Below are 17,306 nucleotides of genomic sequence, written 5' to 3' on the forward strand. Positions count from 1 at the left end.
TACTTGTACTTTGAATTGGACAATGTTTTTTAAAAAATGTATAGTACAGGCTAAAATTAAACCCAGCTTTGTTGTGCTCACGTGCCATACCAAGAGAACATGGGCAGAGAATGAAGTTATTTAAAAACTCTGGTTATTAAGTCATTGAAGGCATGTTTCAATCATGTTTTTAAATGCTCATAACTTGTCAAGTTTTGAGAATTTAAAAAACATAATAGATTTTGACTAGGCCACCAAAAAACACATGTCCAATCTAGGGACTCTGTCCCTGACAAATTTCGAGTTCTAGCACCTCAATGAGAAGAGTTAAGAGCTATTGAAAGATAATTACATTTTTTTTTAAACATCAAAAGGTGTATTCCCCTCACCCCCACCCACTGTCTTCAGTCTCAAAAGCTGCTGAACCATTTTGGTTCAAAGTTTCAGAAGGATTTCATTCTCAATCATAAACCAGACATGAAAAGTAATAAAACCAAAAGATTAATGTTTGAGTAAGTTATAAGCAACAGACAAAGGCCCTTTACAATGCTAAATGCTTAGGAAAAAAATGATTATACCTTTCCGTAACTGTTGTTCTTCAAGATGTGTTGCACATGTCCATTCCACTGTAGGTACGCATGCAACTTGTGCATAGTTATCAGAGAACTTCCCTTCAGCAGTACCCACTGGAGAAGCGCAAGTGCCCTCTGGTCCCTGATGCCACTGCACACAGATATAAAGGGTCACGTTGCCCACAACCTCCGTCAGTTCCCACTGGGAAGACTCTGATAGAGAAGGGAAGGAGGGCAGGTTGTGAAATGGACATGTGCAATATATCTTGAAGAACATGTTATGGAAAGGCAGATAACCGTTTTTTCTTCTTCAGGTGATTGCACATTTCCATTCCACTGTAGGTGACTCGTATGCAGTTCGAACTGGAAGTGGACTTGGAGTCTACTTGAACAAGGATTGTAGCATCACTTATCCAAATCTGGTATCATCTCTAGACTGATGAGAGATGGCATAATGAGAAGCAAGTGTATGGAATGATGACCAGGTTGCCACCAGATTGCTACCCTACAGATATCCAGAATGGGAACACAAGTGAGAAAGGCTGCAGAAGTCACCTGAGACCTGGTCAAGTGACCCATCATTTTACTTGGAGGTGCAACATCAGCCAATTGGTAGCATAAACCAATACAGATGAAAATCTAGGCAAAGATCCTCTGGGTGGAGACTGGGTGGCCCATTACTCTATCTGAAATCACGATGAAGAGTTGAGATGAAGACCTGAATGGGTCTAGTCTGATCCTGGTAAAAAGCAAAACTCTTCTAACATCTAGAGCATGGAGTTTTTCTTCTTCTTTACTTGAATGGGGCTTTGAAAATGAAGTTGGTAAAAAAAATCACTTGATTCATGTGAAATTTGGAAACCACTTTAGACAAGAACTTAGGGTGAGGTCAAAGGAAAACCTTGTCCCTAAAGAAAATTGTATAGGGAGGCTCTGATTCTAAAGCCTACCCAATTTAGTCTCTAAGGTGCCACAAGTACTCCTTTTCTTTTTGTGAATACAGACTAACACGGCTGCTACTCTGAAACCATTCTAAAGCCTGCAGCTCCTCTACTCTCCTGGCTGAGGTTATAGCAACCGAAAGCCATCTTCATAGACAGGTGTAACAGAGAATAAGTCGCTAGCATCTCAGAAGGGGGACTCATCAACTTAGCAAGCACTAAATTCAAACCCCACTGTGGAACCAGGTTATGAACCTGAGTGTATAATATGAGCAAACCCTTTAGAAATCTGATGGGCGTATGGTTTGAAAAAATTGATCAGTTTTCCACAGTAGGGTGGAAAACTGAACTAGCTGCCAGATGGACTCAGATGGAACTAACAGTGAAGATTAGGTTTCAGAGTAACAGCCGTGTTAGTCTGTATTCGTAAAAAGAAAAAAGAAAAGGAGTACTTGTGGCACCTTAGAGACTAACCAGTTTATTTGAGCATGAGCTTTCGTGAGCTACAGCTCACTTCATCGGATGCATAGCATTTCCACGATATGCTATGCATCCGATGAAGTGAGCTGTAGCTCACGAAAGCTCATGCTCAAATAAACTGGTTAGTCTCTAAGGTGCCACAAGTACTCCTTTTCTTTTTTCTTTTTAGTGAAGATTAGCTCTTTCAAAAGCAACAGATAGTCCAAGATATGGCAAATCGGAGCTTGAGCTGGGAGGATGCTTCTTTGTATGGACCAGATGCAGAATGCCTTCCATTTAGTAAGGCAAGTAGACCTCATTGAATGTTTCCTGCTATTTAGCAGCACCTCCTGCATCCTCTTAGAGTAAACTCATTCCGAGGTTGTCAGCCATGACGCATCCCTGATGTCAGGCAGCTGGTGTGAAGGTTGGGATGAAGGAGGTGGCTGTGGTCCTGGGAGATCACATCCACATTTCTCGGGAGAAAGAGTGGAAGTCTTACTGATAGGGCTAGTAGAGTCAAAAACCAATGAGCTATTAAGAATAAGGTGAGTGGAATCTTGCTTGGATAAGACTTTGGGCAGGAGAAGAATGGAGGGAAGGCATACACCAGGACTTTTGACCAGGGAAGGAGGAAAGCATCTGTCAGCGAACCCAGGCTGTGACCCACACGGGAGCAAAAGAAAAGATGACATTTTTTGTTTTCTCTTGTTGCAAATAGGTCCACTTGGGCAGTTCTCCACCACTGGAAAATGGAACTGGACACATTTGGTTCACATTCACATGGTGACCTGCGAAAGACCTGCTCAGGCAGCCTGCCAGAGTATTTTGAACTCCCAGAAGGTAAGCAGCTTTCAGGTTGATGGAACTGGCAATGCAGAAATTCCAAAGGATTGCCTCCTGGCATAACTTTGTCAATCGACACCCTTCCCCAGCCCATTGCTTGTTTACATAGTTGATAGCTGCTGTGTTCTCTAAAAGTACCAGCAAATTTCCACTTAGGTCCTGGGGAGACCAAAGGCTTTGACTCTGAATGGGACCTAAGTGAGCTCCCCAACCTAGATCTAATGCATCTTGTGACTAGGGTGAGAGTCTGTTGAGGAAGGGCACAGGGAACTCTCTCGCAAACGTTCATAGGTTCTACCATCAGTCTAGGGAAGACGAGACCTGAGCAGGTACTTGAACCACCATGAGTATATGTTGGCAGGCCAGTGAGTACACTGAGGCTATCCAACTCTGTAGATCTCTGAGGTGTAGTCTGGCATGCTGCACCATGTAAATGCATGCTGCCATGTGTCTTATAAGTTTGAGGCAGTTCCAAACTATGGTAACAGGGTGCACCTTTAGATCTAAAGCAATGACCTACATTGTTTAGAACCATGGCTCTAGCAGGAAAGCCCAGGTCTTTGTAGAGTCCAGGATTGCCCAGTGAATTCTATTCTTTGAACAAGAGACAGGATGGATTTCTCTGTATTGATTAGAAGAGCCAATACATCAAAAGTATAATGTCTATGTTGGAGGGTACCTGAGACTTGGTCTGGTATCTTATTAGCCAGTCGTCCAGATAAGGAAGAGAAAGTTACTCACCTTGGGCCGTAACGGAGGTTCTTCAAGATGTGTGTCCTTGTGGATGCTCCACTTTAGGTGTTGATGCGCCCCACTGTGCTCGTAGCCAGAGATTTATGGTAGCAGTGCCCCGTTGGGTTGCACATGCGCGGTCCCCATCTCATGCCGCTTCAGGCAGTTAACTGGCGCTGTGCGACCAATCCCCCCTCTGTTCCTTCTCTACTGCAGTCTGGTGATAGAACTCTGAAGCAGATGGTAGTGGAGTACCCACAGGGACACACGTCTTGAAGAACCTCCGTTACAGCATAAGGTAAGTAACTTTCTCTTCTTCTTCGAGTGATGTCCCTGTGGGTACTTCACTACCCGGAGAACAGTGCCCTCTGATGGATGGAGGGGGCTTTGGAGTTGAAGTAGTAGCAGATGAAAGTACTGTGTGACCAAATAGGGTGTCGGAAGATGCATGTTGTTGCAACACATAGTGCCGTGTAAACGTGTGTGGTGAGGTCCAGGTTGCGGTCCTACAGATTTCTGAAATCAGAACATTGTTGAGAAATGCTATGGAGGCTGATAGATTCCTGGTAGAATGAGTATGAATCCACGTAGGGAGTTCTCATTCATGCTGGAGATAACAGTTTGATACAGTCTGATATCCATTTAGATAGCCATTGTTTGGAAATAGTGTTGCCTTTTGATCGTTTGATGAGTGAAATGAACAGTTTTGGAGACCTGCAAAAAGATTTTGTTCTATGGATGTAAAAGACTATAGCCCTGCTGACATCCAATGAGTGTAGTCTAAATTGTCATCTGCCCGTATGTGGTTTTGGAAAAAGCGTCGGTAAGTATATAGGTTGGTTAAGGTAAAAGGATGAGACAACCTTAGGTAAAAACTTAGAATGTGATCTGAGAGATACTTTATCTTTGAAAAGGATTGTATGAGGTGGGTCTGTCATGAGAGCTGCTAGTTCCCACACTCTCCTGGCAGATGTAATGGCCTCTAGGAATGCAACCTTCATAGAGAGGTGTAATAATAGGTAGCCACGGGCTCAAAAGGGGCCTGGTGAGGGTGTGGAGGATTAAGCTGAGGTCCCATGGCAGGTTAGGGTTCCTAACTTCTCGATAGGAGTTGGAGAGACCCTTTAGGAAGTTTTGGAATCTAAACTCCTTTAGGAAATGTTTAGTAAGCGGATGTGTGAAAATAGAGAATCCATCAACTTTATGATGAAATGTGGTGATGGCTGACAGATGTACATGGCTTGAACTCATGGAGAGGCCCGTTTGTTTGAGTTCCAGTAAGTGATCTAAAATGAGAGGTAAGGGGGCTGACAGAGATGTAGTCTGTTTGCGTTGGCACCATGAGTCAAATCGCTTCCACTTATGTACGTATGTGAGTCGGGTAGTTGTCCTACGGCTGTTTAATAATATGTTTTGTACCTCTGAGGAACATGTCATTTCAGATCCTGAGAGCCATGTAATAATCAGGCTTTGAGATGAAGACTTTCGGGATCTGGATGGATGATGCGACCTGTGTCCTGTGATAGAAGCCAAGGCAGAAGCGGGAGTGTGCGTGGTGGACAGACCACCATGTGGAGAAGGTAAGGGTACCATGTTTGTCATGTCCATGTGGGGGCTATTAGGATTACTCTGGATCCGTCTTGTTTTATCTTGTGGAGTACACAGCTAGGAGGGGGGTGGGAGGGAAGGCATATAGGAGGGGAGCGTTTCACTTGATGAGGAAGGCATCGCCCGGACAGTGTCAACCAAGTCCTGCTCTGGAGCAGAACTGGAGGCATTTGGAGTTTTGTGTGGTGGCAAAGAGGTCTACTGTTGCGAACCCCCACATCTGAAAAATATCTAGGATTACCATGTATTCAACTCCCATTCATGATCTTGATAAAACTTCCTGCTCAGGGTATCTGCCGTGATGTTCTGGCAGCCAGGTAGGTATGATGCTATAACACGGACGTTATGTTTGATGCACCATTGCCAAAGAAGCATGGCTTCTACATATAGGGAATGCAATTGCACTCCCCCTTGTCTGTTTATGTAGAACATACAAGCTACATTGTCTGTGAGAATCTGTACCATTTTGTTTTTGATTAGTGATAGGAAGTGAGAACAGGCATTTTGAACTGCTCGTAGTTCCAGCTGGTTGATATGAAGATGAGACTCTGCCATAGACCATCGGCCCTGTATAGAGTATCCATGGTTATGGTGAGCAATGGTGGATTCTATAGTAATGGCACCCCCCTGCTAACGTTGTCTAGATTGGCCCACCTTAATAGGGAATCCCTGACTGTATTGGGCATGATGATGAGCTTGTTTATGCTGTGCATGTGTGGGACATAATTTGTCTGGAGCCATGCTTGTAGATACCGCATGTGTAGTCTTGCATGTCAGACGATGAAGGTCGTGGCGGCCATGTGGCCTAGGATTTGTAGGCAAGTTCTGGCAGACACTTGTGGGCTGTTCTGTACTGTTGAGATCAAGGCGGTTAGAGTCAGAAAGCATTTTGTTCGTAGGGAGGCAGTTGCTTCGAGGGAGTTGAGGTCTGCTCCAATGAACTCCAGGCATTGGACAGGTATTAGAGTAGACATTTGTACGTTTATGTGAAGTCCTAAGCTGGTGAATGTATTTATTGTATGTTGGGTGGAGTCTACGGCTATCTGTAGTGTTGATGTTTTCAGCAGACAGTTGTGTAAGAAGGGGAATATCATGATTCCCTCTCTGTGTAGGTAGGCAGCTGTGTCCTGGAGTTAGGTTCCAAAGAACTTCCTTTTGGATCCCAGCTTGAATCCTGCTTAGCTATACCTTAACCAATCATTTTAAACTAAAGTACTACAAAACAGTATTTTTCACCAATCCTAACCCATTATGAAACAATTCTTTAACCAATCATACCCCACCACCTTAGTTGATTTAAATCTTGCAAAGTTAGTTATGCAACAGACCGAAACAATCAAAGAATCAGACAGAAACCATACAGATAAACAATGGAGAAATAGAGACCATAAAAGCAAAATAATAAAGTATAGATTTCACAAGCGCAACTGTTGATAAGTGATTCCTTGACAGACAGAATGCTATCAAACACAGTTTTCTTTAACCATCTTAAGATCTGTTTCTTTATCTGGCGATGGTGGGTACTATTAGGACAAGAGCGCCTTCTTAATGGCTCAATATTACATTGTTTTGGAAAGGACCTTACAGAAGGTCTGAAGCTGTTGGGAATGCTGTGGGCTTTCTTTTTGCTGCTAGTTTATGGATCTCCAGAGACTTAAGGGTTGCCCTTGAATCCTTAAGACTATGAAGCCTCTCTTCTGTTTTATTGGAAAACAGTGAGGGACCTTCAAAAGGAAAGTCCTGAATTGATTATTGCACCTCTTAGGGAAGGCTGATGACTGCTGCCAAAATGAACACTGCATAGTGACGGAGAAAGCCGTAGCTCGAGATGCAGTCTGCCTCATCCAGGTTTGCCTGCAATGTTGTCCAGGCAGATAATTTGTCCTCCTCCACTATTACAAAGAACTCCTGCTTTGTCTCACCATGACGTTTGTCTTTGAACTTCAGGATATTACCTCATAGGCTGAAATTGTAGTGACCAAGCAGAGCTTGCTAGTTTGCAATCCTAAGCTGTAAACTTTCTGTGGAATAAAAAGTTTCCTCCCAAAAAGGCCTAGCTTGTTTGCTTCCTTTCCCTTTGGAGTAAGAAGCCTAGAGTCCTTGCCTCTCTTTTTCACTGGCAGCAGCAATCAACAGGAAGCCTGAGGAGGGTGGTTATAGAAATGTTCAAATCCCTGAAAAGCGACATAATAGCTCTTCTCCACCCTTTTAGCAACTGGAGGCAGAGAAGATGGGGTCTGCTATAAAATCCTGAGAGACTGCAGGATAATCTCATCAATAAGGTGAGCTACCCTAGAGGGGCCTTCAGAGGCAAAAATGTCCATAAGCCTGTGTGACCTTTCCTGTACCTCTTTTGTTTGGATATCCAGAGCTGCAGCCATCCTCCTCAACAAATCTGGATGAGCTCTGAAATCATCAGGAGGGGAGAGGTAGACTCATTCACTACTCCTTCATCAGGTGATGAAGAAGAAGAGGCTAAGTGTGTTGAGAGGTCCCTCCTCCAATTCCTCTACAGAAGACTACTGAGCACACGGTTCCATCTGCATGATACTGATCTTAGTACCAGGGGAGAGAAGATGACGACCATCCTGCAGATGCTCCTGGTGCCTAGCTGATGTATAGAGGTGGGAAGGGAGCAGAGAGGCTCGCTAATGTGGAGGGAAGACCCCGGGGTCCAACAGGGCCATTGGTATTGAGGTAGGACTCAGCTATGTGAGGCCACTGGCTCTTAGAATGCTGAGGCTGTGATTGGTACCACGGCAGGCAGGCACCCTACTGCGGCTACTGGGCATGCTTGGGTCACAAAAGATTCCGCTTCAGAGTCTGATGAGGAGCCCCTTCCGCACACCATGGGGGAACTGACCCCATTAGTACCAGAGAGCCAAGTTCTGACTCTGGAGAAGGAGATATGGTAATATCATTGCTGGCTTGCCTCTAGATGGAATCCTATTCAGAGGTGCCATGAGAGAAGAAGTGGTCAGTACACAACAGTGCTCTGGGGCTGAAGCTGAGACTGTAGAAGTGTGTAGTTCCAATACCAGTACTGTGCAAGGTTCCTGAATCCCAGGAGAAGACGGCACTGATAGGTTATGGATCTCCCTGACTATCTCAAAAACCTCAGGTGTTGACAGCACAGAAAACGGGTCCTGTGTCTGCACTACCGAAAGGTGTGCTAGTCATTCAGAGATTGGTCTCAGTGGACCCTTTCTGGTTCTGGATTCAGCAATCCCTCCTGGTTTATAGACTGCTCCTGGGGGTGCGACTTCTTTGAGCACCTTTCTGAGTCCATGTGTCCACTCAAAGCCTTTGTAGTAGACTTGGAAGACCCCAGTACTGAGTCTTTAAGAGACTTATGCAGTCTCTTCTTAGGCACCAGTGACGTGGATCTGCCTGTGGACTCCGTCAGATCAAGTCTAGCACTCCTGACTGACTTGGATATTCTTGGCACCCATACAGAGTGGGAAAGTTACGACAATGGATGAAGCATAGACTTCCTAAGCAGGTACTCAAGTCAGGCAGCCCTGTCCATTTTCGATTAGTATTTGAAACCTCTACAAATGTGACATTTGTCACTTAAATGAGCCTCTCCCAAACAAACACTTAAGTCAGCTGAGGTGTGGATTATTCACTGGCATAGATCTGTTACATGAACAACAGGCCTTGAAGCCAGGAGAACAGGGCATTAGTTTGGTACCAAATTGGGTACCCAACTAGGCACTGGTAACCTTACACTAAAAAATACTAATCTAAACTTATTCTTAATACTAAAAACTTACACTACAGGTATTATATGCACTAACAAAGGGAAGATAAGTGGATACAAAGATCACAGCTCCAAAAACAACCACCACCACCACCACCGCTAGCAGTAGGAGGGAACAGAGGGGAATTGGGGGCAGCGTGACCCTTTATACCTGTGTGCAGTGGCATGAGGCAACATAGACCCAACGGGTACAGATGAGGGAAAAATCTCCGACAACTGTGCATGAGACTTGCGCATATGTACAGTGGAATGGACATGTGCAATCACTCCTAGAAGAACCCAAATTCTAGCTGTTTCTATGCATTCCATCTATAGTACATACATTAATTTCCATCTTCAATAATTTTAATATGTTGATATATCTGTAAGTTCTGAGATGTCCTATGTACCACTGAGGGCCTGATTGGTTCCACCATCCTTACTCGACATAATGGAGGGTTGCTGAAATGGACCCTGAGTAATTATATTAGATAAAGCTCCCACCATTTAATCATATATATCGCATATAAAATTGCTTGCATGTCTTACAACACATGCAAATAGTGTCAGGCAGAGACTAAGGACTGCAGAATTGGCCCCAAAGTTTATATCAATTACATGCATGGTATATATTTACCTGAATTATATTTCAGGCACTTATGGGTTAGAGTGTATTAATCAGTATTACCTGATGATTCACCTTCTTGTTCTGAAGAATTGTCAGTCTTTTCTGTGTGAACATAAATATTAATACCTATTAACAGTGCAACACTAATTCATTTGTTTATGTATAATTTAGTTAATTATACCTTTAGAATGTTTTTACATAACTCGTGTTTACACAGCTCCAACTTCCATTCCTTCACAGCTCACATCCCCTACACCCAAGTCATTCCCTACCGATTCCTTCCTAATACCCCATAACCTAAATCCATTACAAAATATAAAAATTTAGACAAAGTCAATGGCAAAGTATTGTAGCTGGATTGGTTGTGGAGGGTTATGCAGGTGCGTGAATTGAGTATGTGGAGAAGATATGAAAGAGATAGAGCTGGGTACTCAGCGTGTGTGAGTTGAGAAGGAGTATGTGGTGTGGAGGGATTGGTCAGTTATGAAAGAAAAGTAAGCTGGATTGTGAAGGCTGTGAGTTGAATGTGAAGGAAGTCTGAAACTGGCATGGACATGTGGAGATTGTAAGGAAGGATGAATCAGATGTGTGCCTTCTGGAAGCATAAGAGTTGCATATGTATAAACAAAATAAAGTCATTTGAAGTATTGCCAGTGTATGCACCATAGCCCTTAGTACTTTTTTTCTTAGCCACCTATGAAAACCTCTTATGCTGTAGAAAAAAAAAAGTGTATGGAAACTCCAGACTTTTCACCAAAATGCATGCCTAACTCTTATCAAAGTCAATGGGATTTTTTTGCACATGGAGAAATGTAGCATTAGTATCAAGAGTACCTAACCTCCTCACTGCTTTCAGAACAGACTGCAAAACTCACATTTTCAGTTTAGCTTTTCCGCAGAACAACAAAGAAGGAGATTTAAAATATTCTGACAATGGAGATGAGAAAAGGAGAAAGGGAAAGAAATATATTTTCTTTTTTGAATATAAGGCACTTTGATAGCACATAATGGTTGTGGGACAAAATAGATAAACATTTCTTTACCTTTGCTGGTGTCAGATCTTGTAACTCTACTCTGATCTTCCACGCTTCTTTCTTCCTCAGGCTTAGTGGTCTCACTTTCTTCATATTCATCTGTTTCTTTGCAACTACCAGTTTCTTGGGCATCTATTGCAGCTGTGAAATATCATTACATTTACAGAAGTCAGAAGCATTTACAGAAGCATAAGACAAAAACACATTTCTTTGAAATTACTTCTTTGACCCTAATTTCAGTAACTATTTGTCCTGAATAAAAACAGAAGCAAAATACTGTACTTGAAAAAGTTAAAAAACAAAACAGAAAAAGCATTTAAAAACATTATACAGCACACTTGACGTGAGAGTCTCAATAATCTTGATAGAGTGCAAGGATTCTAAATATTGTCAAACTTATAGGTTTTTTTTTTTTTGGAACACAGAATGTCCAAGAAATATGATGCAACTGCTGGCTTCCTTCCTACAACTCAGCATGCTGGTAGCCTCCATGAAGCCAAGAACACTAGCAGCAGGGGCTTGGACAACAGCAAAAGAGGAAAACACAACACCTGCAACCACTGGTCTCCTCCATGAAGTTAGAAATACCACCAGCCACCTCCATCATCCCCTCAACTCTCTTGTGTAGAGACATCATTTTCCCTCCTCAATTTTCTTGACACTGTGATCTGACAAGAAGAGGGTGCCCTTTGTACCCTGTTCTGAGGACCTTTCTTTGTGTGCTGTGCTATGACAGCTTTGCTTTTCTGATCCCCATGTGCATGATGGCCAAAAAAGTAGAGTAAAGCTGTCAAGAGCTGCAGAATTGGAGGTTTGGGATCATACTGGAGGTGTGAGCCTTGTGTTCTCAGCTGTGATGGGCATAGGGAGATAAAGCAAGAGGGGACTGATATCTGTGTGAAAACCAATTGTTTAATACCTATTAACTATCAAACTAGTTCATCATTGGGTCTTATTTAAAAGCACAGGGCAGTGGCTAAACAGTTACCCTAGTTAGCAGCTCATACTGTTTAGTACAGGTTGGTGGTTAACAGAATCAGCATGATCCATGTTCTAACCATGGAGGTTAACTTTTTTTGTAGTGGTCAGAAGTGGTAGGTGACTCAGCTATCCTTGTTCTAGTCAGTCAATGTGAGTTCCATGTAGAAAGTTTGTAGAAACACACTTCACACTGACATTCTTTAGCTTCATTCAGTGCACAAAATCATTAAAAAATGGAGAGGAGAGTGAGGCAAAAGATGATGAAAGGATATAGGACATTCTCATTAGTGGGTTGATATCTCAAAACCTTCAGGAAAGTTCATCCAAATTTGAATGGATATTTTCATTGGTTACTTAATGTACTCCTAAAAAGAAGAGAGGGTTACTCACCTTGTGCAGTAATTGAGGTTCTTTGAGATGAGTGTCCCTGTGGGTGCTCCACTGCAGGTGTCGGTGTGTCCCTGCATCATAGGTCGGAGATTTTCGGTAGCAGTGCTCGATTCGGGCACGCATGCATAGTAGTCATCTTGTGGTGCCATTGGCACCCCATCTAGCGCGTGCATGACCTGCCCCCTTAAGTTCCTTCTTTACCGCAGAGCTCTTTTAGCGAACTCCGAAGTGGAGGAGAGAAGGGTGGCTAGTGGAACACATATCTCAAAGAACCTCAGTTACCGCACAAGGTGAGTAACCCTTTCTTCTTCTACAAGTGAGGTCCCTGTGAGTGCTCCACTTCAGGTGATTGTAGAGCAGCATCCCACTATGGATGGAAGAGGCTTCAGATTTGCATGTGTTGTTGCAGAGAGCACAGTAAGACCTATTATAGCATCTGACATAGAACTTAGAGTGATGGCATAGTGATTTGCGAAGGTATGCACAGAAGCCCAGGTAGCTGCCCTGCATATGTCAATTAGAAGTACATTGTTCAAGAAGGCTATAGACATTGCTATGGAATGTGTGGAGTGGTATTGTGTGGGGGTTTTGTGTTATGCAGTCGATAGCAAAGTTGGATACATGTAGAGATCCATTTGGATAGTCTCTGGGTAGATATTGTGCATCCTTTGGAGCGTTCTGTTGTGGAAATAAACAGCCTTGGAGATTTCCAAAAGGGCTTGGTTCCGTCTAAGTAGAACGCTATGGCTTGCCTGATGTCTAGTGTATGTAGAATGGCCTCTTGTGAGTTTCTGTGTGGTTTGGGGTAAAATGTGAGGAAGTGCATCGGTTGATTTATATGAAAGGATGTTGATATTTTAGGTAAAAATTTTGGGTGTGGTCTCAATGTGAACTTGTCCTTAAAGAATATGACATGTGGGGGGGGGGGAGGTTAGCCATTAGTGCCCCATTTTCACTCACTCATAGCTGAGGTGATCGTGACCAAAAATGTGATTTTCATGGATAGACGAAGGAGTGAGCAGTTTGCCAAGGCTTCAAAAGGGGCTCTGGTGAGGCATATAAGGACAAGGTTTAAATCCCATGTGGGTGTAGGTTGTCAGACTTCTGGGTAAATGTTCCGTATGCAAGTGAGGAAGTGTTTAGTGACTGGGTGTGCAAATAGGTAGGTTCCCTCACACATAGGGTGAAAGGCTGTAATAGCCACTAGGTGTACTTTAATTGAGCTTATGGATAAGTCTGATTCCTTCAGTTCCAGTACGTAGTCCAGTATCAATGGGAGTGGCGCTGTGACTGCAGTCAACTGTTTTGGTTGGCACCATAGTAAGAATCTCTTCCATTTTTGGAGATAAGTATTGTGAGTTGTGGATCTCCTGTTATTTAATAACGTTTCACTCATTCTGAGCAGACTAATTTGTAGTATTGGATCCACGTAGGAGTCACACTTTGAAATGAAGTTTCTCTGGATTTGGGAGGAGTATCCTGCCTTTGTTCTGTGAGAGGAGATCCACCCACAGGGGAAGAGTTCGTGGAGCACAGACCACTATGCGCATCAGGTAAGATTACCCTGTTTGTCCGGGCCACATTGGAACTAATCAGTATGATATGGGCCCTGTCAGTCTGTATCTTGTGAATTACTTGTGAGATTAATGGTATTGGTGGGAATGTGTACATGATTGACGCATCCCGGGTGATAAGGAAGGCATCCCACAGTAACTGGGGTCCCAGTCCTGCCCTGGAGCAGAAGAGTGGGCACTTGTGGTTTATTGATGATGCAAACAGGTCTAGAGGGAAAGCCCCATTTCTGGAATATTGACTGGAGTATTATCTTTATTTCCCATTTGTGCTCCTGGGAGAAATGTCTGTTTTGCGTGTTCTGGCACCTGGGGAGGTAGGATGCCGAGATGGTAATGTTGTAGAGTATGCACCAGTTCCATAGTTTCATGGCTTCAGTGCATAGTGAGTGGGAACAAGCTCCTCCTTGGCAATTGATATAGAACATGGATGCTATGTTGTCAGTCAGTATCTGGATTGACTTGTTCCATCTGTAGTACACCAGCCCTACAGTTGGTGAGCTTGGTAACCCCAGCTCTAAGGCAGTCCCCCAGCTGGACAGCCCTCGAGCCAGGGGCCTGTAACCCATGATCCCAGCAGCCTGCTAGGCGAGCTGTAAGGAGTGGAGGAAACATGGAACTGGGAATAATTTTTTAATGGAATAGCAAAAATTTCTAGCAAAACTGAAATTTTCACCTCTAAAATTTTGATTTTGTAGAAACTGAATTTTGTGCTGGAAAATCATTCTGATGGAAAATTCATGACCAGCTTTAGTCAGAACAATATTTTGAAGCTCCTTAGTGTATAACAATCACCCTCAACTCTAGAACATTTATATTCAGTGTTCCACTTTGCCATTTCCCTCATTTGATCCCCAATGTATATACACATTTAGTTAATATTTAACATACGACTTCCTTAATATTCTAATTACAGTTTTTCTGGAAAAGATTCTGGCTTGAAAATAAAACTGTGGAAAAGAACACAGTTTAATACAACATAGCATAACCACAGAGTAGACATGGCTGGGTAAAACAGTCAAGCCCAAAGAGAAATCCCATGCTTTGTGTAATTACTTTCCAGAACAACTTTACAACTCTATAACCATGATACCATTTATATGTGCTGATAGGGAGTTTAAAACATTCCCAAATAGTAGCTGTTTTATTTAACTAACCTAAAAGCAAACAAGACAGCCCAAAAAGCTGGGAAACACCTTATTCACCTTGCTCTTTTAACATTTTTTCTACTTCCAGCTTATTTTTCACTTTTGTAATAGCAACATCTATTGCAGCAATACGAGCTTGCTCAATGATTTTTTCCTTTGCTTTTTCCATACATGGTTGAATAAGTTTGTCCATATCAAGAACCTAAAGAAAGTATTTGAAAACATAAAAATAAATCTGAATAATGAAATCTTAATAAAATGTGATACATAGATAAACATATGCATAGATTCAGGCACAGATAACCCAATTCTGCGATCAGTTACAATAGTGTAAATTTGGAAAAACTGCACAGATTTCAGTGAAAGCGGCATTTGTTTCATTGTTTGTTTGTGCAGTGAGTAATTTTCAAGTTGTTATGAATTTTTCTTCTCTTATGTGCAAAAGATAAGACACAGACTCCTCACACAATTAATGTAAATAACTGACAGGTTCCCCATAAGGGGAAAACTTAGGAGTATCATAATTGTAACCTTCAAAATAGGTTACTTTCCTGTAACTAGATTTCACAAAGTTACTGCATTTTTTCCACAAATCCATACATTTTGAATGTATACACTAATGAACCACTAAGAACATAAATCTAATTAAATGGTCTCAGCATCTCTCTGAAGAAGAGATGTAGGGGGAGAGAAGTGTAATCCAACCCCTGCAATGTGCTGAGTGCCTGCTAAAAACCCTCTAACCATTAAAATCAATGGGAGCTGTGGATACTTAGCACCTCTCAAACTCTGGCCTTGTATATTCAAGATACAAGATTAAATTTTGTTTCAATTTTCTCTATATCCTCCAATAAGGGCTGCCTATGCTCATACAGTCACAACATTTATACAGTTAACATAGGGAAAGATATTATACTAGTAAAAATAAATTGCTGCCTGACAGTATTAAGGTATATTACACTGCATAGTAAACGAGAGTTCTGACTATGTTTAAGCTCAACCCCTCTATGGTCCATACACAAAGCCCTCTAACACATGCCAGTATCCTCTCACAACACGGGCGGGTGGGCTGGCTCACCCAGGGGTATAAGTATGAGCCCGTGTTCAGCTGTAGCATGTGTCTAAGCCCACCCATTTAGCAGTGAAGATAGCAGTAGCAGAAGCCCATGTGGTAAGGCTTGTGTTCAATCTGCAAATGCTATCCCACAATTCTCTCCCCCAACTTCCCATGTGATTCCCTTGAACTGGAAGCAACCTCCTGGTTCAAATACAGCTCCTGGGCATTTAACCCTTCCCTTTCCATGCTGACTGTTCGATTGTTAACACAGTTATGCCTTGCTTGTTGCCCATCACCCAGCACACTAACTGTCCAGAAGAACACGCCAAGATACTGGCCAAGATGTGGTGTGAGGGGAGCAAGATCCATTACTTTTGCAGGAGTACAAGAAACCTGCATGTTTATGAAGCCACAGTAAAGCGGCTGGTGGTACGGTGGATCTACCAGACTGGTAGGCAGGGCTGGGAACAGAGTAAGTACCACAGGACTGCCTATTGCAAAGTGAAGGATGGGAATGGTATGTCAGAGAACAACTCAGCTTGCTGCCCCTAGTACAGCAGTTCTCAACTGTGGTCCACCGTTTGTTCAGGGAAAGCCCCTGGTGCACCGGGCCGGTTTGTTTACCTGCCACGTCCGCAGGTTCGGCCGATCACGGCTCCCACTGGCTGCGGTTCGCCTCTCCAAGCCAATGGGTGGTGCGGGAAGTGGCACGGGCCCAGGGATGTGCTAGCTGCCCTTCCCGCAGCCCCATTGGCCTGGAGCGGCGAACCGTGGCCAGTGGGAGCCACGATCGGCCGAACCTGCAGACACGGCAGGTAAAGAAACTGTCCCAGCGCCAGGGGCTTTCCCTGAACAAACTGTGGACCACAGTTGAGAACCACTGCCCTAGTACAAGGAATTTGACTGGTTGTTGGGAACTGCACATAGCACAGAGTCTACAGTCCTGCATGACAGTCTGCTGAGCAGGGATGGCATGCTTATAAACCCAGGAAAAAAGGAAGCAAAGACAAGGGACACTACTGGAAGAGAGCCCGGAGTTGCACAGAACAGACCACAGTGCTGCCGCCTGGCTCAGATCAGGCTACACAGGAGGATTAGATATCCTGGGTCAATAGTTGGAGGACCTGTTTGGGGATGACCCTGGGGAGCAGTCTGCAGAGGAAGAAACAGCACAATAAGCCCCGGAGCCAGAACCTGGTAGGTAGCAGTCACCATTCTTAGTGTTATTGCTGTTAAGAATGGGAGGGATTTCCAAATTATGCCCAATATAATTGTCATTACATGCTGGGTGTGTGTGTGGATTTTGATTGTGCTGCGGCCAGTAGCCAAACCATTTTTCTGAACCACCTCAGCCTGACACCATTTGGGATGTAAGATGGATTCCGGGACTGGAAAAAAAATTAAACAAGCAGCAAGCATTAACTTTTTACTAGAAACACAGTTCTTGTTTGAAAGAGGTTTGGGGTATTAGCCTTCCGAAGCACAGATTCTTTTTTTTTTTTTTTTTGCATGTACAGTTCTGTTAATAAGTTGGCTATGCCAGAATGCCCTCCTGGCACAGTTGTAGTCTCCTGTGCTGCCTGGATTAATCAGTCCTATTTGCAGTGGTGGATGTATT

The 17,306-nt window shown here is 43.3% G+C and overlaps 1 protein-coding gene across 1 annotated transcript in view; it reads right to left on the minus strand.

Annotated features, from left to right (window-relative positions):
- Positions 1 to 17,306, minus strand: part of AK9 (adenylate kinase 9) — a 228,501-nt gene that overhangs the window by 153,380 nt on the left and 57,815 nt on the right. The window contains exons 13-15 of the mRNA XM_074948221.1: positions 14,689 to 14,833; positions 10,551 to 10,682; positions 9,568 to 9,609 (exon numbers count right to left, since the gene is read on the minus strand). Of these exons, the coding sequence (XP_074804322.1) occupies positions 9,568 to 9,609; positions 10,551 to 10,682; positions 14,689 to 14,833 (319 nt within the window). The remainder of the gene's footprint in view (positions 1 to 9,567; positions 9,610 to 10,550; positions 10,683 to 14,688; positions 14,834 to 17,306) is intronic.

This window comes from Natator depressus, chromosome 3, assembly GCF_965152275.1.
Source record: "Natator depressus isolate rNatDep1 chromosome 3, rNatDep2.hap1, whole genome shotgun sequence".
NCBI classification, from domain to species: domain Eukaryota; kingdom Metazoa; phylum Chordata; order Testudines; family Cheloniidae; genus Natator; species Natator depressus.